Below are 26,302 nucleotides of genomic sequence, written 5' to 3'. Positions count from 1 at the left end.
GTTTTATATTGAAGGAGTTTAGTCTTCAAAATATACTGTAGTAATAGCAGTTTCTCTGAGAGAAAAACAAAATGTCTATTTACATTTGAATTACTTATTTGCTTCTTTATTTTATACCAACACATTACAACTTGTGAATTCTAGAAATGTTATTTTCCTGACTTTGGTAAAGTGCTGGAATAACTAGGGTTTTCAGTACTTGAAATGAAAATGATTATTCAGAGTATGCTGATTATTGGTTATTAGAATTTAGAAAGAAAAGCAAGACCAAAGCATGTTGCTAAGGAAATAAAGGGTTTACTTTCTCCATGAGCTTCTAATCACACTGACTCTTTATGTTTGCCAGAATGTTCTCATATTTAGTTGGGAAATAGTCTATCTGTTTATTTTAATAATGATGGTGTCTCTAGGAATGATTTATAAGCACAGGTAATAAAGGTACCACTGCCATTCTGCTGTCGATCATGAAAATACAACTGAATACTAAACATTCTACCTAGTTGGGTTCTCTCTAAAGGCTATTGAAGGGGACCTTCAAATGTTAAAAAACTCTTGGTGAATTTTCCCCAGGTTCTACCAAGCTACATCAAAATAAAACTCATTTCATGGAAAAAAGGAATCCCACAGCACTTCTTTTTAATAACTGTTCAGCTACAAAATTTTATTGGTATCTTTTTATGTTCCCTCTAGAGGATGTAATGCACAAAAGCATTGCCACGGAACATATAAAATTACAAATGAAATTTATTGTAAAAAGTAGAATGTCTTCTAGACTGGTGTCAGTATTTATTTCATTCATAAACCAAAACTGCAGTATAATATATTCATTGTCAGCAAGTTCATGTGTGTAAATTGCCATCCAATGTTATTGACTGATATAAGACAGATATTGAAAAGACAATTTAAATGTACTCTTCCAAACATAAACTGTTCCACAAAAGCACTGTAAAAACTCCTTCAAGATTTTGGGTTGTGCTTGACATTTATGGTTAACTACATAATTTGGTCGTGTCATAATCCACCGTGTTTGGCAATTTGGCATTAAACGCCTGCAGAGCAGATTGGATCCTCACCACCTCACTGGTAGACAGCTTGAGTCTATGACGAAGCAAGCAAGAGAAAAGATCTAGACGACGCTGACCAGGTGGGGAGAGTTTATTTACACGGTCTCTTATCTCTAGAAGTTGCAAAAGTGCTGAGTCCTGGGATCCCTGAGTATAGGGGTAGTCCAGCTGCAAAATCAAGTCCCGAATTGCTTCAGGGTCAAAGTGCATGCTGTAACCAAACACTTGAATGTTATTGATTTTCATATAACCCAGGTTCCGGGAAGGGTCAATGAATTCCAGAGGTTCGTAGTAAATGCTCTCATTGCCATTGGGGCCGTTTGACTTGATGCGACTCCGCAGGTAGATGTGCACTGTCTCAAAAAATGTCTTCCACTTGTTCCCCAGAGTCAGCGACCAGTTGTAACACTGCAGTGGGAGGTCCAGCTTAGTCCGCTCCCAGTCTGGAAAGCTGTTTTCATTCACAGGCATAAACCAGCTCTCTGAGTGGCTGCCTCCGAAGGGATTGACGTAAACAGCCAACACTGGCTCCAGGGTGCTGTTTTTAGTTAAGCAAATCTGTAAGGAGAGACCCAAGATCATGTGGACCAGACTTGACTTGTACTTGTTGCTCTTCAAGGTGAGGAGCATCCGCTTGCGCCAGGAGGGGTCGAACCAACTGTTGAGGCGCATGTCGTTGCTGATAAAAATGGCATGGACTTCTATTCGTCTGTCCGTTTTCTGCAACAGGTATTTCATCTCGAGGTCCTGCAGGTCGGTCTCGAAGCCGATGTAGTGATCGGTGGACTCGGCGACCTCCGGCTTGCAGAGCCCCTGGCTCAGCATGTAGCCGGTGTTGCAGGTGCCGCAGCGGGTGCGGTTGTCCGGGGCGCAGGTCAGGCAGGCCGAAGCGTCGCCCACCGTGCAGGGCAGGAACGCGGTGCACACCACCTGGTCGTTCGGACACGTGCACGAGTGCGTCTCTTCCGAAAAGCTGCCCAGGAGGCCGTTCTCGTTGCAGTAGAGAAAAGACTGGATGCGAGTGAGCCAGTAGGTTGAGGTTCTAGAAACACAAAACAGCACGGCTCCGTGTAAATACAAAGACATGTTCTTTGTGTACCGCAACAAAGTTAACCTTAGCTCTGAAAGCTTTATCGTTTCTTCAGGTTATTTCCAGTTACTTAACTGGGGTAAAAGAGCTATACGGCTTATGATTGAAAACGATACATATTTATATAACATTTATATATGTTATATATATTTATACTGTATAATTGTTTCCATTCTTCACTGCACAAGATTAGATCTAGAATAGCCCACGGGATGCCTTCCAATGAGATTGCATGCCATTTCACTAGGGTACTCAGAGGCTGACTGTGAACATAATTGGGTCGGTTATTGTTTTGAAATGCTATCCAGCAACAGGAAATAAAAAGTGATATTATCGTAAAATATCTACAGTAGAATTACAGCATATACATGAGGACGGCTCATTCATTCACTCTTAGCTTCATAAAGCACTGATGTGGTAGGCAGCTAAATAGAAAGTAAAATAAAAATGAAAGAAAAATAAACAACTCTAAAATGTCAATCAATGTATTTAAATCCCGGGGTGTTATCAACATTGACAGAACAAGTACCCACTGAGAGGGAAAATATTATTAAAACGTGTTTGGCTTTATTCTTACAGGCTGCTTAACAATATTGTTGAAAATATCTCGTTAAAACCAACTACAAGTTGTTTTAATAAGAGTTAAGTGTGCCAGTTTGACGTGTTTGATTAGAATCATTAACATTTTTTTCTTCATGATGCAAATGTCAGATTTTGCTTTTCCCTGTTTTCTCACATTATTCAAACTCTTTTGGTGTGTTTAAAATCTCAGTAAAATAACGAAGTGAAATGTGTGGCCCTGTCATCAGATAAGTCTTTGTTTTTATCATGCTGCTATCTCACACTAGCCATACGATCAGGGAGAAGTTGAAGGGCGTCTATAACCTGTCGTTCTCTCACGTGAAGAGTGGGAATAGTCATGTCTCCCATATTGCATTCTTGGGAAAAATAGGCTCAGACGGTATGCTTGTGTTTCGAATATTGCACAGTGTATCTATCTTTCATATTCTTATGCTTTTCTGGTGTTTGTTATTTAGTACCTATGAGATTTTCAGCGAAATCTATTACACCCGATCCTTTATACCTGTATGCTGCTGCTGTTTAAAGAATTTGTTTATGGAGACGATTGGTAAAGCACAGGTATTAATCTGTGCAAATAATCAATAAAAACAATCTATTAAGATACTCAGAACAATATTTGAGCTATTTATATTACATAGTCATTTTTGGTCCCTGCCCAGCCTCCCCTTGCTATGCAACACTTACTTTTTTTAAGTGAGTTTTTCTTTGTTTTCCCAAATAAATTAAATGACTCCTTTCTTCCCTCTGATAACACTCACTTCTTTTTTTCATGGTACCTTTTTTTTTTAATTTTAAATTTTATATTACTGGTACCTACTTGTCCGTACTCTATTTCCTCTGTCAACTATAGTAACCAGCTTGCCAGAACCCTGTAGGCCTATTTATCAGTATACAGCACAGTACCAGGTAGCATGCTAGGAGATCACAGCCCGTTAATGTTTACGGAATCTTAAGTCAAATGCACAGATGAATGAAAAGACATTTTCTTCGTAAGTGTAATTTTGAGTGAAATTTAAAGCTCTAAAAAGAACATTTAATTCAATTGTAAAGGCCCAGCTAGGAAGTGGAGTTATACAACATACACTTTGACATTTCCACAATTAAATATATGAAAACCCTTTCTTTTCCACCTTTACTAAATGAAACTGTTTGCTATAGACCCAGAAGAAAAGAAGAAAAATAAATAAACCAAACCCAACCAAAGCATAAAACATTGTCCTCTTAATTATTTCTCACACTGAAAAACACTGACAGGAAAACTGAACCTAATAAATTCACTTTGAACTTTCTCTAGATAATTTAAAAACAAGTTCTCAGAAAAAAAAAAAAAAAATCTCCCAGGAGCACACTCAAGAGTTGTGAATGATGTGAGGCTCTTTGGCACTTCATGGGTCAGACATCTATATATGATGCTTCTTGTTTTCTTCCCACAGAAGAAATGTGCAAAAAGCCTCCTTTTGTGGTTTATGAAATCACTTCATTTATTTCTGTATTCAGTCTAGATACATAGAAATTGTTACTAATTTTTAATGTGTAGTTACTGATACATATATTTCATCAATTTTCTCTTTCACAGGCCATTAACGTCTCGCCCTATTGACTTCTCTCTCTTTCTTCTCTCCCTTTTCCTTCCTCCCTCCCTCCTGTCTGTCTCTCTCTCCTTCCTTCCTTCTTTCCTTCCCTTCCTCCTTCCTTTCTCTCTCTCTCTGTCTTCTGTAATTCTACTTTTGTCTTTCTAATATAAAGAATATAAAATATATATCCTATCTGGATTGGAAATTATATTTTCTTCCCTGAAACCAAAGCATAAATTCCCTTAGCCAATTCACCTTTCACTGTAAGCTCTAATCATGTTTCCAAATCATAAGGACAAACAAACAAACAAACGAAATAAATGGACCTTAAGGCTAAAGACAGAGCTCACAAAACTAGGGCACTGTAGAAAGAAGCATTTGGACACTTTAGAAAAGCAATGGCTTTTTCAGCTTTCAATCTCCTCCAATCCTTTTCACATCCCCACAGATGCATTACTGAAGGAATGTGTTTCGGCTTTGCGGGTTTCAGCTTGTCATGTATGAATATTGATAACTTGGCACGCTGTCAAAGCTCCCGTATCCTGGGATGGAAGAGTTAGCATGTGGATTTTCTTCTTTTTTGCTTGTCCTTTCTCCCCTACTACCTACCTTTTGACTGTTTTACTTTATTTCACAAGTAGGGAATAGATTTTTAAAGGAAAAAGTAATCCTGGCCAAATCTAGGCTAAACAAGGAGCCAAAAATAAAGAGAGAAGCCTACCCTGGATTTTTCACTTACCCAAAAAACCACGTAGCTTTATTTTTCCCAGCAAAGTAAAATTTAACTGCTTTTTCTTTACTTTAAACAATTTGTTATAAATTTATATTTAATATATATTTAATATAAATATAAATTTTAAATTTATTTTAATTGAGTTTAATGGTTAAATAAATTTATAAATTAATGTAATTAATGTAAAATAAATAAAAATGAAAAGTAGGCTGTATCGAGTATTTTTTTAAACACTTTAAAAAATACCTAAATATTTAAGCAAAAGAGTACCAATTTTTTTTTTTTTTTTAAGTCTGGTATATAGCTTTTGTTCACACAAGCTATCTGGTGTCACTAGGGTTAAGGATAGAGGTTGCAATGTCAGAAGATGGGCTACCGGCAGGCAGGTCTTTTGCTACTCTTTGTCAAGCATGTGGTGTTGTGTATGACATCTACTTAATTGCACTTCAATAAATATTTACTAATACAGGAAGTAAGAAAGGAAAGGAGAAAGGAGGAAGTAGAGTAAGGAGGGAGGGAAAGACAAATTAAAGTGAAAGAACTATGGATTATGGAAGAACAGAAGACAGAAATAGTAGAAGGCAGCATTGGGCACCTGGGTAGTTCAGTCAGTTAAGTCTCTTACTCTTGATTTCAGCTCAGGTCATGATCCCGGGGTCGTGAGATCGAGCCCCATGTAGGGCTCTGCACTGAGTGTGGAGCCTTCTTAAGATTCTGTGTCTGCTTCTCTCTCTGCCCCTCAACCCCACTCCCTTGTTCTCTTAAAAAAAAAAAAAATGAAAGACAACATTTAAAAAAGCCATTGACGTGTGATAACTACTATGATATATAGCATTTCAGGAAGGGGAGGAACTCCTTATCTATCAGGAACAGAGTTTGCATTTTGAAAATAATTTCTACAAAGCTTTTATGGGATAGTATTAAAAAGAGAAAACTGCGTTCCAAAATTAAGTGAAAATGTAAAATTTAAGTTAAAAGCCTATAGCATGTTTATATTTGAGGAATCCCGTGGCATCCTAATTTGAGAACTTTAGACAGCCATTTAACCAGTTTTCCCTGTTTGACATGTGATGTTCCCTGTGATTTAAGATCTGCTCTTCTCCACAGGATACATGTTATCTGAGACTGGAAGATGGATACCTCATTCTGGGGCCAGAGTTTACCTGGTGACCTGGGACGGGTCTTAATCTTAAGCAGAAGCTCAAAAAAACACTGGTTCAAAGTTTGGTTCTGTGTGACCCTGGGGACTGCAGATAACTGTCTGAACCTTCATGCTTTAATGTGTGACTGCACTTGCCAGCCTTTGACCAGGGTGAAATGATGTAACATATATACCCCATCATCACTGTGTCACACACAGTAGCCGCTCATAATAAAACAGTATGAGTGAAACGCTTATATCTTTTGAATGATAGTAAGTGTGATTGATGAAACAGATTCCTGGGCCTCACTCCAGAGATACTATAAGAATTTCTAGGAACAGGGCCCGGGAATATGCAATCCCAGAGGACATTATGTACATGTAGGCTGTAAGAAAATTAACAACCCAAATATCTACAAGGGGCTCTTTAAAAAGAAGCTAGCCATCAGCACGTAAGAATATGTCCAAAGGGGGCACCTGGGTGGCACAGTCAGTTGAGCGTCCAACTTCGACTCAGGTCATGATCTTGTGGTTCGTGAGTTCAAGTCCCACATTGGGCTCACTGCTGTCAGCCTGTAGGTGCAGAGCCTGCTTTGGATGCTCTGGTCCCTCTCTCTGCCCCTTCCTCACTTGCGCTCTCCCCAAAAGAGGTAAGTATTAACAAACTGTGTCCAAAAAGGTAGAGAAAAGTTAAGATTTCTGTGCAGAAGAGTCACCAGCAAATGACTTTGAATTTACATGTATGTGGGGCTTGTGGCCACCATATACACTAAAATTTGTAAACCCTACACTAGAAAAATTTGCCATGTGCATTCACTGAAGACAAAGCAAATACTAAATCCTGCTTTAATAAATGAATTCTACTATGTTACAGTAATATTAATTATTTAGTGAATATCTCCCATGTCATGGACCAGCTACTTTGTATTCATTATTGAAAATTCTTCACCGTTGCTTCTAAAGGTTAACCTCATTTTAATATTTAAAAAATACTGAGGTTCGTAGTTTCAATGGCTTTCTCCATTACACATCTATTAACTATTACAATGAAGACAAACTCAGAGAAGCAAATTCAAATATTATTTTTTAAATGTTGTTGAAAGTGTTCCATGGGATAACAAGAAAAAGTGCTTAACAAATGACTTCACGGAAAGTATCTATGTTTTGCTATAGGCAGACAGCATCAAAAATAAAATAACTTTTAATTATGATATAAAGTTTAGGTTTTTGAGTCACACAACACTATATTGGCTTCAATCGCTTCTGGGGAGCCAACTATCAACTTTGAACCTTGTTTCACTTACCTCATATGTAAATTGGGAATAAAATATAGGTAGTTGTAAAAATTAAAGCACAATTTCAAAAGTACTTGAGAGTGCCTATGCACAGAATAAATGGAAAATAAATGTAAATGCTTAGTCCTAGTATCGCTGTTATTACTAGTGTTATCTTTTAAAGAAATGTTGCTGTATGCAGTTCCTTTAATACAAATCCTTTTTTCCTCCAGAAAACTGAAGATTTTATTTCTTCTATGACAATTCATGCATCACATGCATATTACACTGTATGTCTGTGTTTCACCTTTATCAAAATAGACCTAGTTATTGATAACACAAGTAAGACTGTATTTAAAAGTACATGTACAGCCTCTTTGTGACAGTTTTGAAACTCTAAACCATGTGTAAAGGCAATATTGCTCAAGTTCAGGACATATATTCTGATGTATAATGGTTTGCACTGAGGTATTAGAACATATGTTGATACAAAAACAATTACCTCCTCTCACAGTTAAATCCTCTCTGAGCACTAATAATTTTATTTCAAAGGTCTCTTATTTCAACCTTCTAATCTTTTATTGCTCTCCAAATCTGTGCAATGTGGATCCAAATCTTAAAACCTAAACAATATAATTTCAGCATCTTTTTGAAGTTCAGTATCAGTTTTTTGCATAGAGAATTTTGTTTTAGCCTTCATAGATTTGTGTTTCTCAGACTCTAATACCTTAAACTAAATATGAATTTGGTATTAAGCACCACGGCTATTTAAACAATCATAAGCTGATTATTAGCTCAGTCACAGGCAGGTAATAACCAAATAATATTCTGTCACTCGCCGTCTTCCATTTCTTTTGTTCTGGCCATCTCAGCCTTGGCGATGGGGCCTGGGGCTCATGTTGACACCTCCTCCAACACATAATAGTAGTTTCACTCTTGGAAACAAGTTTGCACCCCAAGAAAAAGAATGTCATTATAAAAAAGTCCCCAAGGAAGCATCTATATACTACGTGGGTATATCGATATATATCTAGAGACCTATGGACACATATATACACACATTTTAATTTATTAATGTAAACTGTAGTATCTACTAATAATTTGGCTTGCAGAAGGACAACGAAGAAGTGAGTGGAACAGTTGTAGGTGTTTGCTGTATTCTAAAGAAATTATTAGCTGATAAGTAACATTCATTGAGGATTTATCAGAAATACAGTACGTAACAGGTGTTATTTATTTACTCCTCATGATTCTCAATACTCACAGTAAGGATGCTTACTGCCCCAATTTGTAGATAAGGGCATGCCTTTTAAAGCTTAAATAACTTAAACCTGCCCCAAGTCCAACAGCCAGTAAGTGATAGAACTGAAAACACATCCCTGGTCTTTATTACTCCCAGTGATTTTGTTTTTGATATGACATCAAAAGCACAAGCAACAAAAGCAAAAATTAATGCATGGGACAACATCAAACTAAAAGGTTTCAGTCTAACTAATTTGTAATTCATTTGGTTGAATGGTGTACAGAGACCAATCTGCTTACTTCTTAGAGAGCGACTGAAACACTTTGTCCCCAAAGATGCTGCATCTGATACTATAGTTCAAAAACATCAATAAATATGTTTTTCTTTTGCTTGTGACATAAGATATGAAAAGAAACAGGTCAACATTCAGGGTGTGAAATGTGAAGCACATGAAAACGAACACAATTACGTTATTATAAATAAAGAGAAGATATTACCAAAAGCACCCCAATATTTTCCTCATTAGGGTTCACATTTCATTTTCTTCCAAAGATTACCAAAAATTGGAATACCTCGCTCATTAAATCACATTAGATACTAAGTTAAAAAGATTTAAAAAGTGGGGCTCCTGGGTGGCTGAGTCGGTTGAGCATCTGACTTTGGCTCAGGTCGCGATTTCAAGGTCTGTGAGTTCAAGCCCCGCATCAGGCTCTGGGCTGCCAGAGCCTGGAGCCTGTTTCGGATTCTGTATATTCCTCTCTCTCTGCCCCTCCCCCACTCACGTTCTGTCTTTCTCGCAGAAATAAATAAACAATTTTTTTTAAAAATGTTTAAAAAGTATTTATTATGTGCAAGTTCAGCTATTAAAAGTGGTTAGTGTAATTGATGAACATTGACACAAATGCAATTATTTCACAAAGATGGGGAAATCTAGCTTCTCCTAAGTGCACCCAAGACGTCCTGGTTTTCATCCATTATAATGTCCTTTACACTAAGTCATTATCACCAAATAATTTATGTCTGTCATTATATTACACATTCTGTGAAGAAAAATATATATTTGCTTACTTCACCATAACATGCTAAATCAATTTATGATGTCTATGCTTAATTTCCCCCATTAAAACCTTCTAAACCTTTATTGGTCTTAAAATTGTGCATTATGGATCTAAATTTGAAAATCTAAATAATATAATTTAGGAATTTAAAATAAAATGCTTATAAAGAGACCACTCCATTTCATACTTCACAGATGTGTTCATCTCTGATCATAATACTTCAAATTTAATGTAAATTTTACATGAGTGAATAAATTAGTGAACAAGAGAGTAAGTTGAAAGAGAAAATTTAAGACTAAATTGGAAATGTCCATTGTACTTTTTTGTTAATATTTCATATGTTTTCTTGATATCCAGTAAGTGATGAACCTTTAAAAAATGTCTTATTTTTATTATATCTAGTTTTTAAATATTTATTTTTTACAGTTTATTTATTTTGAGAGAAAGAGATAGAGAGCGAGAGACGAGAGAGAGAGAGAGAGAGAGAGAGAGAGAGAGAGCATGAGCAGGGGAGAGGTAAAGAGAATGGGAGATAATACCAAGCAGGCTCTACACCCAGTGGAGTCCCATAGGGGGCTCAATCCCACAACCGTGAGTTCATGATCTGAGCTGATATCAAGAGCTGAACGCTTAACTGACTGAGCCACCCAGGCACCATAATATCTTTTTTTTTTTTTAAGTATGGTTCATGACCAATTTCTTACCAACTTAGAGAACATCAATAAAATGTTCTCTACTAACTCTACCATTTAAACGATTTAACAGATTTTAACATTTTTTTCCTAAAACTAATAGCATACTATTTACATTTAAGGCATATTTTTCAATTAAGTAAAAAAATATAATTTTCCCAAATCTGGTGTCCATCTATTCTTATACCCATGAACACAATTATGACATGAACTGTCTATGATATACCTGTGTTTGTCTGGGGAGCATCCTTCCAAGTAGAATGTCTCTGAGCTTACCATTTTCTTCTCTCTAAATACAACAATCGCTCTTATCTGCAATGGTGGATATCAGCTTAACCCTTTGTGCCCCAAGTAAAGCAAGAACCTGATTTTTAGAAGCCCTGCACCTGCTCTTTTGGTCATTTTATTACATTTGTGTACTAGCAAACTACCCTTAAAATTGATCCATCTTTAATTGCATGACACCCCAATTTTTTTCATATATACTATGTGTTTTGCCTAATTTTGAATCCCTTTACGAACTGACAACACTTAACTTTCATTGTTCAGTTCAATATATCCTCCATTTAGGCTGCTCCTGTTTCCTTCCCTAAATATATGATTCGCAATTTCAACTACATTGAATTTTCTTGATTTAGAATTGAGTGCCCTTTCTCCTCTGCTTAACCAGCTCAAGATGCAAATTGGACCATTTTTACTCTAAACAGTCTCTTTTGGACAATCTACTTAACTACAACTTAATTCTTTGAACAAATGTATCAGTTATCTATATTACTGTATTTGTAGTTAAACCATATAAACATATATTGTGGTTTAATAGATTCTTATATCATTTCAACTGAAGTATACTATTTATGATAATATCTGTAATTTTCTACATGTCAGTTTTCTCTTTTTTTATTTTCAATGTTTATTTCTTTTTGAGAGAGTAAGTGGGAAAGGGAGAGAGAGAGAGGGAGACACAGAATCCGAAGCAGACTCCAGGCTCTGGGCTGTCGGCACAGAGGCCAATGTGGGGCTCGAGTCCACCAACCATGAGATCACGACGTGAGCTGAAGTCAGACGCCCAACTGACTGAGCCACCCAGGCACCCCTACATGTTAGTTTTCTTAATTGGAATATAAGCTCCTCAGGAAAAAGAAAATGCACATTCATTGGAATTCCAGAGACCAATGAAATGCCTTCCTGACCCTTCCAAACCAAACTGCTAAATCAGAATTGGATCATGGACTTAAGTCTGTGGAAAAACTCCTCAACACAAAATGGCAAATAATTCTGGCAATAATTATTTTTAATGCACTTATGATATGGAAAGTAAGATGCAGTAAACCTCAGACGCTGAAACTGAAATAAAGAACAATATGAAGGAAGATGTACATGTGCCTGATCTGTATCAAAGACAAAGTCTGGTACACTTGAAAGGCAAGAAGTTGAATTAGGGATCCACTATGTTTGGAAAGACAGACGGAAAAACAACAAAAGCAATAGCAATAAACATCTAGTGAAGGAAGAGAGACAAATGAGTGCTTGCCCTCACCTTATTGTTAATAGAAGGGAAAAATGCATAATCTCTACATTCAAAAACACAAAATAATTATTTTTTTATTTTTAAAATTTTATTTATTGTTATTATTATTACTGTTATTACTTATTTTAGAGAGAGAGTGAGCAGGGGACAGGGCCTGGAGGAGAGAGAGAATCTTAAACAGGCACCATGTTCAGTGCAGAGGTCAGCATGGGCCTCTCTCCCAAGACCGCGGGATCATCACCTGAGCCGAAATCAAGAGTCTGTTGCTCAACTGACTGAGCCACCCAGGTGTCCCCTCGTACATGTATTTTCAGCTCTTTGTTTCCACTTGGCAAGAACTTAACCCTGATTATCTCGATAATAAAGGACAAGAAACTGGCAAAATCGTGTTTTTATGTACCACACCAAGAAATTTGAAAATCTGAAAGCACTATAGTTATAATTTATAAGACATCAGTATTACATCTATTATTTATGCTTCTCAAATTATTGAACAACTGTGAGTAGTATAAGAATGACATTGATTCTATAATGTGAATACCAGTGCTGTACTCTAACTACAAAGCTGAAAAGGTTTCATTGAATTTATGGCAATTATAAATGTGATATTGCAGAGGATTATTTTCAGACTGCTAATTTAATTATTAATCTGTACTACGGAGACAAGATAGATATGAAGTAATTTTGAAAAAAAAAAAAAAAAGATTATCTCCTAACTCAGAAATTGGAACAAAAGAATGTAACTTCAGACTAAGTAATTTCATTTGCATATGTTTAATACTATTTATCTAAATAAAGAGGATGGAAACATGAGGACAAAGAAAGCTGGGGATTCAGTAGAGTGATATTTAGCAATGTTTATCTAGCATTATCTGAGCATGAGGTTGCCCTGACAGAACGGTGAGTGGACTCAGACCTCTTGGTAAATTAGCATTTGTGACCTTAATGTATCTAGATATCAAAATGTAATGCCATTAGGAAAGAAAGTCAATCAACTAAATCACTTGCTCTTATTCCATGACCACGAAGAACTTTTATGATAATAATTTGGATTCCCATGTAAGTTTCTTAAAGGAACAAATCTGAATGACAAAATTATAGAAGATTTATAAGTTATATAACAGCTAGGACAGCAAATAACAATGTAGCCTTCTGGATTGTATGTTATTCTTTAAGAATTTTGTTGACTGGACTATGATCCCCAAACTGGTAATCTTTAAGGTGTTAATGTAAATGGCGATTCTGGAGCTTTATGGTTGTCAGAAAGTAGACCATTGGGGGAGGGGGTGAGAAACACCAAAAAAATCGCCTTCCAGAGTTCTGTTATCCATCAAAACTGTCTCAGAGTCACATGCTCAGGGCCGTGGCTTTATGTGAACATTGCCTACTGTTGGAGATAAAATACTATACTCTGAACCATAGACATAGTTAATGATTATACCACAATCTCAGAAAAAAATGGGTGCTTATGCCCCTAAAATGTCACCTTTTATAGGAATAAGGAAATATTGTGGTTTGTGTGTGAATGTGTTAAATGTTGCAAAATTTATACAATGATGTAGGGAATAACTATTTTAAAAAGTTGGCTTACTTAGCTTGCTAATATAACAATGACCTGTGGCCCTATTTCACATAATTTGGTTCATCAGAAAGAAAAGTATGCAGGTATTACAATGGACCAAATGTGTATATGCACTCAAATTTTATATGTTGAAACCCATTTCTCAATGGATAGTATTAGGAGTTAGGAACTTTGGGAGGTAATTTGATAATGAGGATGCAGCCATCATCCATGGTTTTAGTGCCCTTTGAAAAGGGATCCTAAATAGCTGTCTCACCTTGTTTCCATCATGTGAGGACACAGTGAAGAGATGGCCATCTATGAAGGAGGAAGTGACCCCACACTAGACACCAAGTCTTTCAGTGCCTTGATCTTGGTCTTCTAGCCTCCAGAACTGTTTGACATAAAAGTTCATTGTTCAAGTCACCTAGTCTATGGTAATTTTGTTATAGCAGCCCAAATTGACTAAGACAGGTATTATCTCCTAATTTTTCTACCAACTTGATATCACATTTAAGTCTGTGGAAAAGAAACGTGGAGCAAATGACTGTTTAGAAAACAGAAGCAACTCAGTAAGTCTAGCCTTCCCCGGCCTCATTATTTTCCAAATGAGACTACAGAAAATGATGAATTACCTCAAATGACCATGCCACATCTATTCAGAAAACAAATAGTAGAGCAATCACTTTAATCCTTGGGTTCTCAAGCAGACTTACATTATGTAGAACATCGCTTTTTTCCTCAGCGCACAAGACGTTCCATTAACCAAAATATCATCCGATAGGGAAAAAAATGAGTCACTCTGGAGGATATCAGCAGTGACACAAATCAAATGGGTATTCAAAATGTATGGTTCTCTTACTTGTAGGGTAAACCACAACAATACAAATGGGAGCTTCTTATCAATTGGCAGAAAGATAGAGAGAAACTTATGTCACTTCAAGAGCTTAATCTGTTCTGTTGGCAGGGGGAAAAATCCACAAGTTTATTCCTTAGTGCTGCAGGTTTAGCCTTAATTTAATTTTTGAACCATAAATCCATGTTGAAATTATTTGGAAATTAGTTATTATTATTGTTTTGCTTACAAAATAATTTTAAATTACCTTAGTTTTTGTTTTCATTTATTACCATTGTCATTTATTATCTTTTAGTAGTAACAAATTTATTTAGTAAATAAATAAATTTAATCTTCCAAACAATACTTTGGAAAATAAAAGGAAAAAGACATTATAATGCAAATACCTGCTGAAACCATGATGTAAAACAATCAGATAATTAATTCTTTTTGTGTGGTTATATATGAGACATAGAATAAGTACCTTTCTTTTTTTTTTTAATTTTTTTTTTTTACATTTATTTATTTTTGGGACAGAGAGAGACAGAGCATGAACGGGGGAGGGGCAGAGAGAGAGGGAGACACAGAATCGGAAGCAGGCTCCAGGCTCCGAGCCATCAGCCCAGAGCCTGACGCGGGGCTCGAACTCACGGACTGCAAGATTGTGACCTGAGCTGAAGTCGGACGCTCAACCAACTGAGCCACCCAGGCGCCCCTGGAATAAGTACCTATTCTAATACAAATAGTATGACCTTATAAAATCATATGTAATTTGCAAGCCAAGGGTTAACAAAGGCCATTCCAGAGCTAGTTGGTCAGATCTACCGAAAGTGTATATACTAGAGGTCAAAACCACATTCTCTTCAGGCCTCAGAGCCACCACCATAATCACACATCCTCATGTGCACGATTAACTAATAATCACAAATACATAAAGAGCACTTACTACATGCCAAGGACTGTTTAAGCATTTTACATATAGACATTAACATTTAGCCCTTGCAACAAGTCTATGAAGTGAGTACTATCATTTTCCACAAGGAGCCTCTTAAGCAACAGCACAGATTGTCTATAAAAATGAGCAAGCCTCCACGCTCTTCACCACTCCGTTATTTTATCTATGATGTTATGGACCCGATAAAAGGCATATGTGAAAAAATGTCCAGAAAGTATATTTTTCTAGATAATTATTATTTCAGTCTACCTCCTCAGGTGACAATCGTCTGAAATGTTTGGACAGTTCACATAAGCTTTGGACAAAATGTGAGCCACTAAACTGTTTCTGGATTAACAAACAGAAAGTGAGATGAAAACATAGTTCACACTGACATCTTAATATCATCATAGTGTTTATAATATTCTTAAAACCATTATTTTATAGATTATGTTAAAGCCATGTGACAGTGAAAAGGAGTCATGTTGTACAAAAGAGATTTTTTTTAAGTTGAAGTTTTTTGTATTCCTTTTAACTTTATTTTTGTGTTTGTGTGTGTGTTTCCTTTTTTTCAAGTCCATTTATTTTGAGAGAGACAGTTCCAGTGATGGAGGGACAGAGAGAGAGAGGGAGAAAGAGAGAATCCCATGTAGGCTCTACAGAGCCTGATGCAGGGCTCGAACTCCCAAATCACAAAGTCATGACCTGAACCAAAGTCAGGCACTTAACCAACTGAGCCATCCAGGTACCCCATATATGAAGGATATTCTGAAGTAATTTGGATCAGTGTGTCTCAGAGCTATTCTATCACTAAATTGAAAAAAGGGTAGGTCCTACCTCAGCTTCTGTTTGGAACAATAATAAATCGACTTTTAGGTCATATGTATCTTCCATGAAAGAGAAACAACACCTACGTGGATCCAGGACTAAAACCAACTTGTCTTTGATTCTGGAAGTTAAATTGTTATTATTTAAACATTTTTAGTCATGTTTCCTTATTCTTCTACCATAGGATAAACCTATTGGAGAATGATCATGAACTGTTTTCTTGGAATGTTTCACCTAGGGAAGGGGATTAGTTTTATCATAATCACATCCTTATATAAACATAGTGGTTTATTCAAGATTTCTTCCCATTCTGAATTTTTTTTAAGGGAGGTGGTTTATTTATTTACCTTGAGAGAGAGAGAGAGAGAGAGAGAGAGAGCACAAGCACAAGTGGGGAAGGTCAGAGAGAGAGAGAGAGGGAGAAAATCCCAAGCAGACTCAGAGCTGTCAGCACAGAGCCCCACATAGGGCTTGAATTCACAAACTGTGAGATCATGACCTGAGCAGAAACCAAGAGTCGGACACGTCAAGGACTGAGCTACCCAGGCGTGCCTATTCTGTTTTCACTTATGAAGTTATCTTAATATATATCAGATGTTATAGCATCTGGTTGTGTAAGAGGCAAAGTCAAGCTGTATATTTATATATATATACACTATATAAATTAAGAATGGATATTTTATTTGCTGTTAATTGCCTATGCAATATCCCATGGGTCCCTTATTTCTACAAACAGAAGCTTGATTTTGTTCAGTGTGCCAAAAATGACCTACTTTCTCAGTTTTCCTTGAGGTTAGCACTGGGCCCATGCCACAGTTCTGATACAAACAGAACTCTGAGGTGGAAGAGCCTGAGGTAGCTTCTATTTTCTGAAAGAAGTCAATAGCCATGGCTCACCACACCTGTTCTTGCTACTGATCCTGAAAATGATTCTGATGTCTGAAGCAACAAGAACCGTCCCATGGTTTGAAGACAACAGACATGCAAGAAAAGTTGCAGGGAAGACAAAAATAAAAACCAAACAAACAAAAGCATGGAAACTGGTCCCATAATCAAGAACCATCAACAACAGCAACATCTACAACATCGAGTTGCAGAACCATTGCCAATAGTGATTTTCTACAGAATTCCTGTTACTGGAAAAAAAAAAAGGAAAAATCTTTCCTTTTAGGGTTCAATTCACCAAGTTTTGTGTTACTTGTAGCAGCATATTGATTACTAGTAACAAGATGAAAAGTTTCAGAGAAGCATGTAAACTTTGAAACAAAATAATTCCTTGATCTTGTTCCTAGGGGAAAAAAAAGAAAGAAAAAAAAAGAAAGAAAGAAAAGGAAAGGAAAAGAGAAGAAAAAAGAGAAAAGAAAAGAAAAGAAGAAAAGAAAAGAAGAAAGGAAAAGAAAAGAAAAGAAAAGAAAAGAAAAGAAAAGAAAAAAGAAACCAGTTGCACTTAGGGATGGAGGGATATCTTAGGGTGGAACAACTTTAAGTAATTTGTGTACTAACTATAACAAAGTTTTAGAAGGAAATTCAACAAAAGTGACTAATTTTTAGCAAAACTAAAATAAAACCCAAGCAAGCCAAATTCTTGGAACTTATTGGAATCAAAATATATAAAGACTGACAATCTGAAGCAGAAAATTGAATCTACTGGCTTACTGGACAAGTGATTTTATGTCACTGAAAAAAGACGGAAAACACTTAACAATCAACAAAAGTATTAACAACTTGGGAAAGAATATGGATTCTTTAGGCTTTATTGAATACACCTGAAAGATTTTCAATGCTTGTCTAAAATAAAACCTGGAGGTGGAGGTATGTAAAAAAAAATAAAATAAAATAAAGTCAGGGGCGCCTGGGTGGCTCAGTTGGTTAAGTGTCCAACTTTGGCTCAGGTCATGATCTCACAGTTCGTGAGTTCAAGCCCCGCATCTGGCTCTGGGCTGACAGCTCAAAGCCTAGAGCCTGCTTAGGATTCTGTGTCTCCCTCTCTCTCTGCCCCTCCCCTGCCTCTCCCCCACTCAGGCTCGCTCTCTCTCTCTCTCTCTCTCTCTCTCAAAAGTAAACATTAAAAATTTTATTTTAATTAAGTCAGTGCTTTTAGCCTCAGCCATATCCCTATAATGCAATTATTTTTGAAACAATGTCAAATGAATGTTCAGAGTTTATTTTGTTTTCTTAGTTCGTGAGGATTTAGTAGAATTTCAAAAAAATAATAAGTCATTAACTGATATTATTGAAATGATTGACTATTTCTATGTATTAATATATTCTGACCCCTTTGACTGTGCCACCACATAGCCAATTCAAATATTCTATATATTTTGGAATGCCTTTTGTTTTGCAATGAAAGGTTTGGAGAATCTGTGTGCAGTTCTAGATTGTGAAACAAAGTAAACCAATAAATATGTACTGAATTTTTAAATCCAATGTATGCTTTTCCTTTTTCAGTGAATCAAAAGTGTGGTTTTAGTGTCTTCGGTAGTAAGTATTTGGACCCTTACAAGAAATGTTTTATTTCTCGCTTCAGTTTATTCCCACATATATCACCCCCGCAAGTGACCTGAAGTACAACCTCTTCCTACTCCTCCAAACTGAAAGACGCCTGTCACCATATCTCAATGCCACAGTTGTTTTGGTGGGAGTTGTGCTCAGGCACTACATTCCCCCAGGAAAGAACCCAGGAATAAAAATAAATCTACAGCTTCCATTTCAATACTCAAGGCATGTTTTTCAGATGAAGAGAAAATAGCAGAGTATGTTTTCTTCCTAACAAGTGTTAAAAACAATTGGGTCAAATTCATCCACTCCTTCTCCTGCTCTCCTCTAAGTGCCTTTGAATACATTATTATTATCTAGAGAACAGACGGATTGAGGTGGCACTGGCTGTCTCTATGAACATTTAGTTCCCAAATTCTTCTCTTCTGATTACATCGTGATTCCATTAATGCCTAGGGGTAGGATCATCACCCCTCAGATCAAAACCTTCCAATCATCTCATTTAGCATAAAAGTCCTTAGAGTGACCTCTAAGATCCTGCATAACCATGCCCCCTAGCACTTTCTAACCTCACCAGGATTTTGTTCCCACACTCTAGCTCCACATCTGCCTCACTGCGTCCTCACCCCTTCCTGAACAAAACACTCCTTTACTCCTGCCTCTGGGCATTTACATTAGCTTTTTCCTAGTCCTGGGACTCCCTTGATCATACATTTGTTTGGTTTTTTATTTCACCTCCTTCAGATGTTTAAACTTCTATTCTCTTAGCTGAGGCTTTCTGCAAATATCCTGTTTAAAAGTGTTGCCCACCCCAGTCCTCCCTATCACCCTTCTTTGCTTTATTTTTCTTGGAGCATTAATTTTCATGTTGTTTTAAATGTCTCTCTTCACCAGAATATTAGCTCCAGGGAAGTAGGAATTTTTATGTCACTTATTTACAGTTTATTCCCAGAAACACTATCTGGCTTATAGTATGCATTCAATAAATTATACTGACAGATAAATGAACTAATTCCTTAGAAAATTTATAAAGTGAGAGGCATATTTAGCAGACACAAATACGCATAGCCTGTTCAATTTGCCTATCTTCAATTTTCAGAAGGTTCTTTTAGATATAGTATCAACATTTCTCAGCAAAGTAGAAATACTTTTGCCTGAAAATTATCACCCATTTCTTTTCCTTTTGTTCCCAACTTTATGTTCTATGCTTCAACAATCAAATTTCACTCCATTTAGTTTTCTTTTGTCAAGCACAGGGGTATTTGGAATAAAAATTCCACTTGGGGAAATGTTAGAATAAAGCAAAATTGAAGAGCAAAGAGAAGGGTCAGTCTTTGAATAGATTTCTCACCTATAACTTGACAAATATTTCTAGATCCTAGCTTCTTATAACATGCTCTAGATAGCATCTATCTGCCTTTCCCGTGAAGAGTCAATGGGTATTACTTCCATCCATATCAAAAATCTCTTATTTTATCATCAATATCTGAGTTTATTATTTACTGCGTTTCTTAAAGAAAAGAAGAACATGGGAAAGAAGCTTAATGTTTTTACGTATTAGCAATAGAAGTCAAGGTTGAAGAATTAAATCAAATAACTTAGGATGACTTAATAGCCCCCTATGCTCAGTGCTTTCTGTACACAGGGAGATGTAGAGACATTCAGACTACGAGAAAAGCCTGCACGTCACAGTCACGGATAGCTGCAGAAAAGCAAAGGTGGCAGTTTTTATTGTAGCTTTAATATTCGATTTAGTAATATTTTGCTTAATGGCTCTGATTACATATAAAAGACAGTAGACAAAATTAATTTTCTGAACACGTTCTAATTCAGCTTTCTATTTGGCTTCCTTACTCATTAATGGGGAAATGAGATTTGAAGTAAATGTATATGTTTCTCTGAGGAGTCTTCTGAGAAACAAAGCAACTGTATTATCCCAAACAGCTGACAGCCATTGGGGGAGTTTTTTGGTGCATCTTAACTTGCTAATCCATTCACTCTATTTCTGTTCTTTTCCTTCCATTCCACTAAGGCCAATAATCAACATTCATTGCTTCCTGTGTAGTGTAAGATCAGAGGCAAAATGAAGTTGTTCCCTAAAGCTGTGTAGTACTGCTTATACTTGGAAATTTTTATCTACATGATGCTACATTGCACTGGATTCTGGCAGCCATAACTTTCTCCTCAGAATAAACTTCATGTTGCTCCCAAAAAATACTAATTGGAGGTATCTGCCTTTCACAAATGTAGTTAAAAGCTGCCGTTAACAGCTGAAAATTGATTGAAGTAGACAACATCTGCTTTTAGAACCAAAGGCTCCAACAAATAATATGGTGGTCTGGCAAGTGGGAATACACACATTTCAGATATGCTATGGCATGTCACATACTCGAGAAAATTAGCTTTCAAAGTGGTATGTCAACATTAATTTTCATAGTCTTGTAATATCTCTAATCATAACCAATGGGGTTAGACAAAAACACCTGCTGTCTTTTCTGTTATTTGTTTGACAAATTAAATTCAAAGTAGCATGACCGCCATATAACTGGATACCCACCCTGGTGGAAGCCCATCAAACGTTCTTGCAATGTCAGCAGTTGGTGTCAACACAACATCCTAAAGGGACTAAACACAATCTCAAATGAGCATATTTCCATTACCTTTCTTAATAGATTTTCTGATTCAAAAATGAAGTGAGATAAATATGAAATCTTATTTATGGAGCAGTTACCTGAAGAGAATTAAAGGGATGACTTGAAGCTATATTTAACTATCTGCATATGAAATACTTTTGATACATTCATGTTTGCCTTTTGCTCAATGAATTTGAGAGTTTTGTGTTTCCTGAAAATTCTGTACACAAAGACAGATTTCTGGTTTCCTGTATGATTGTTAAAAAACAAACAAACAAACAAACAAACAACAACAGCAACAAAAAACAGTGCTTTGGGTATAGGGGTGCCATAATCCTTACAGTTATTCTCCAACTTAAAAAAGATTATTACCTCTTTAAATTAAGTCAAAGTTGGCTAAAACGGAGCAATTGCCACTACTTTGGGTATTTAAACTCCTACTCTATGCAAAATATAATGACCTTTTCAATATAATGCTTTTGCAAATTGTAGAACTAAAGGGTCTAAATGCCTTTGTAATCCAATCGCTCTATCCTAGTGCTGTTTCATTGTTATTCGGAGGTAAATTAAGAAGAAACTTCTTTTTAAAGGTTTTAAAATTGTAGTATCCACCTTTAAACTTTTTTGTTTAACACATTTCTACAAACATCTTGTGTTAGTATAAACTAAAATGTGCACATAACAATTTGATAGCTATTTAAGTTCCTACTCTGTAAATTGTTTGAAGTCCGGAAAGACATACTAACTAATCTTAAGGACACTACAATCAATTTTTTAATTAATTTTAAACAATTTTCTAGTTTGAAATTTTTTTTTAGTTTTTTTTTTTAATGTTTATCTTTATTTTTGAGACAGAGACAGAGCATGAGCGGGGGAAAGGCAGAGAGAGAGGGAGACACAGAATCCGAAACAGGCCCCAGGCTCCAAGCTGTCAGCACAGAGCCCGATGTGGGGCTCGAACTCCTCAACTGTGAGATCATGACCTGAGCCAAAGTCGGAGGCTCAACTGACGGAGCCACCCAGGCTCCCCAAATTTGAAATTTTTAAATGCACATCAACAGTAAGAATTCCACTCAAGTTCTAAGTATTCATTCATTAGTCAGCCTCAACAACTACCAACACTTTATTTTACACATTTTATCTACCTCCTCCCATTTTACGAGGAGGGTAGGTTGGGATAGTTTAGAAGGTTTTAAGGCAAATCTTTAATTTCACTCTTAAATACTCTGTGTGCAATTCAATATGCATCTCAAAAATTAAAATGTTAGAAGAATATTAACTTACATAATCACAATTGCAGTTATCACATAACAAAAATTAACCATAGTTTATTGACAGTGAGTAATGATGAAGGAGCCTAAGGCAAGCTGACAGGCCGCAACCACTCCCCACCCCCAGGTGGGATGAGTGTGATACTCCTTGGGCACTCCTGGCTGCCAAGGAACAAAGGAAAGGGGAAAAATAAATGGTTAACTGATAGAGATCATAGTCCTGCAGGACCTGAGTCTCCATCTATTTATAAATATTTTAGTAAATTACAAGAAAAAGGCAATCTTATCTATAGCCTAATCTCCAGAAACCTATAGACTCCATTTCCTGGAACCCCAACATTACCTCTCCATAGTGATGTGGGAAACAAAGCCAAAAGGAAATGGAAGATAGAACTCAATTTCCTTATAACCTGCACCACATTGACAAAGACTTGAGGCTGGCAGAGTAAAACATGTTACTGTACTCACAGAACTCCTTCAGGCTTATCTCTAATGCTTTGCTAGAGGGGAAAACAACCTTAGCTTGACAATAGCTAGGCCTCCACTATCCTGGGAGTCTTCTTTAGCATATCAAAATCCCACTGGAAACTTCCTTTGGACTTTACCTCCCCCAACTCCTCAGTCTCTCCTCATGGTCCCAGGGCAGCTCTTCTAGCCCACCAGTCCTGTCCCCATGCTTTAATAAAATCACATTTTTGCACCGAGGAGGTCTTCAAGAATTTTTCTTGGTCATTGACTCTGGACCCCGGAAGCCCCACCAACACCCCCAAAACCTTATCAACTAATACCCAGGCTGTATTCAAATTCCTCTGAAAGTCTATATATATAGTTAAAAGAATATATATATATATATATATATATATATATATGTTATTAAAAATCAGGATTCAAAGAGATTCTATTCATTTTATTGGACAGTTACTTCCCTTAAATCTTTTCAGTCTTTCTTGGTTTCTCCCCATGCCATTGACTTTTCGAAGACATGAGATCAGTTTTGGAAAATATCTTATTTTGAATTTGAATAATAGATTTCTCAGTGTCATCTGATGGTGCCATGAAACTTGTTCTCCTATCCTTTATTAATTACCTGTATGATTAACTGGCATCAAATGTATGATTAAACTCAAGTACATTGTGTTTTGGGGCACAGGATATAAATCTCATAAGTGATTCTGAATATTCACTATTTTTATCTTTACATTAACATTCTTCCTTCAAATCATAAATGCACACACACAAACTCACAGAAATACAACTCAGATTTCAAACCAAGCTGTGTTAGGATCTAAAAAATTTTCATTAAGAAACAGCATAATTAAACCAAACCAGGGCATTCTGTCTAACCCTAGATTTCTATTTCTTCCTGTGCAAATAAGAAATAAAATGTTATATGATAAAGTATACAACTGGAATTAGGTTAAAAAAAGAGTTTGTAATAGACAACAGCTTTTCACAACGGGCCTTCACAAGGGATCTAAGAGAGAAGAGAAAGATATATAACTTTATTAAGTAGCTATTTTAGTCACTTTACCTACATATTCATATAATTCTCACTACTCTGAGGTAAATGGTATTAACACTATTTTTTTTATAGAGCAGATTACTGAGACAGTTTGAGTAACTTTCCTAAGGTCATATAGATAATGAGTAAGGGGTGGGGGGATTAGGGATTTGAGCAAAGATCTTCCTACTAACTAGCGCAAACTTAGAAGTACATAGATGAGTATGAGCACAGATCATCCTCCACTTACGATGGAGTTCTGTCCTGATAAACCTCTCATAAACTGAAAATATCATAAGCCAGAAAAGCATTGAACAGTACTGAACATCATAGCTTAGCCTACCCTAACGTAAGCATGCTCAGAACACTTACATTAGCCTACACTTGGGCAAAATATCTAGAATAAAATCTGTATCATAATAAAATATTGAGGGGTGCCTGGGTGGTTCAAGTCATGATCTCATAGTTCGTGAATTCGAACCCCACATCAGGCTCTGTGCTGACAGTTCAGAGCCCGGAACCTGCTTTGGATTCTGTGTCTCCCTCTCTCTCTGCCCCTCCCATGCTCATGTTCTGTCTCTCAAAAATATATCAACATTAAAAAATTATAATAAAATGTTGAATATCTCCAGTAATTTTTTGAATCCTATACTGAAAGTGAAAAACAGAATGGTTGTATGGATACAGATTGCTTGTTCAGTGTATGGGTTGTTGAAGACCACGACCATGTGGCTGACTGGGAGCTGCCCATCATCATGAAAGTATCATACTGTATATGGCTAGTCTGGGAAAATAGAAAAAATCCACAGTTTGAAGTACAATTTCGACTGAATGATTATTCCTTTCCTACCATTATGCATCATGAAGTCAAAAAATCATAAGTTGACGTGGGGGAAAAGCTTAGGAATCCCACAGGCTTACACTAATGGGTTGTTAACAAGGCATAAAGAAATACAAAGTCATAAAATGCTCACACCCGAGTTTGGGGAAATCAGATTGGCACCCCAAGAATAGGGAGGCACAAAGGTGCCAGAAATAGGGAGGTGCAAAATCACCCCCAAATAAGGAGGGGTGCAGAGCCCCAAAAAATAGAGAGAGAGAGGCAAAGGCCTGAAATAGGAACAGTGCAAAAGTGCCCAATACATAGGAATAACAAGATTAGATATTCAGGGTGAAAGCACCCCCAATTTAGTACTATAGCAGAAAGTTGCTTTCATAGGAGAATAGGGCCAGTTTAGGTAAATTAGTGAATTGGACTACGGACCCCTGCGCTGCAGGCAAAGCAGCCCAGAGCTGAGATGGTTAACAAAAGAAAAGGTGCCTTGTCAACCCTGAGGTTATTTCCCCTACCTGTCTCATCCCCTAGGTTAACTAAGGTACACAGAGATGCTGCCTCATGTCCGCTGTAAACAACCTTCCTCCCAACTGCCCAGCGCCCACATTTTGTTTTGTATTAAGCCAAACCCCTAACCCCAAGTATCCTTATGACCCCCTTCCCTCATGTCCACAAGTTAATGTTCACAGATTCATTGTCCCTTTGTGAACATCCATCGCCATGTCTGTAAGCCTTCTTATCCTAATAAAAACGGGGCAAGGACTCTTATTCAGGGCTCGTATCTTTTTCCCAGACATTAGCCATCTTTTGTTTTAATCCTGCATCCTCTCTTTTGCTGGCCAAAAGAGAACTTTATACTTAGAGTCTACAACAAGTTGAACCATTATAAATCAGGAACCCTGCTGCAAATAAATTGCTTTGCTGTTTGTAATTCTTTCATTAGAAAACATATTTCCTTGGATAAGAAAGAAAGAAAAAGAAAGAAAGAAAGAAAGAAAGAAAGAAAGAAAGAAAGAAAGAAAAGAGCTAGTAATTCAAATGAAAATTATGAGAATATAGTACCAAGACTGCTTATTATAATAGAAAGTATTTGGTTTTGTTCCCAGTTAACTGCAAACTGCTGTTAAGTTTTCCCTAAATTTTAGCCTTAGAATAATTACTTTGGGTATAAACAAAGGTATTGATTAACTGGTATTTATATTTTAATTTTGAAATAGGTAAGTATTTTTATAAGGGTTTAATTTTACCATAGTGGATAGTATGCACTGCCTACTGTGTTCAGGTACTTTCCTAAACACCTTACCTTTATTAACTCATTTAGACTCAACAGGAACCCAAGATAGGGACTGATAGCTTCTCCATTTTGCAGATTTGGAAAGTGAATTACAGTGAGAAGTGAAGTAATTTTGAATATGAACACGGAAATGGC

The 26,302-nt window shown here is 36.5% G+C and overlaps 1 protein-coding gene across 3 annotated transcripts in view; it reads right to left on the bottom strand.

The window, feature by feature from the left end:
* Positions 1-646: 646 nt before the first annotated feature.
* Positions 647-26,302, bottom strand: part of BRINP3 (BMP/retinoic acid inducible neural specific 3) — a 402,427-nt gene continuing 376,771 nt past the window's right edge. For 2 of the 3 annotated variants that reach the window (XM_040453615.1, XM_040453614.1), the window contains exon 8: positions 647-2,106. In XM_040453615.1, coding sequence (XP_040309549.1) covers positions 990-2,106 — 1,117 coding nt within the window. In that variant the 3' untranslated portion in view covers positions 647-989. The remainder of the gene's footprint in view (positions 2,107-26,302) is intronic. The other variant, XM_040453613.1, reaches the window with a different exon arrangement.

This window comes from Herpailurus yagouaroundi, unplaced genomic scaffold, assembly GCF_014898765.1.
Source record: "Herpailurus yagouaroundi ecotype Mexico unplaced genomic scaffold, PumYag 209, whole genome shotgun sequence".
Lineage (NCBI taxonomy): Eukaryota > Metazoa > Chordata > Mammalia > Carnivora > Felidae > Herpailurus > Herpailurus yagouaroundi.
This window is presented reverse-complemented; position numbering and strand designations above follow the sequence as displayed.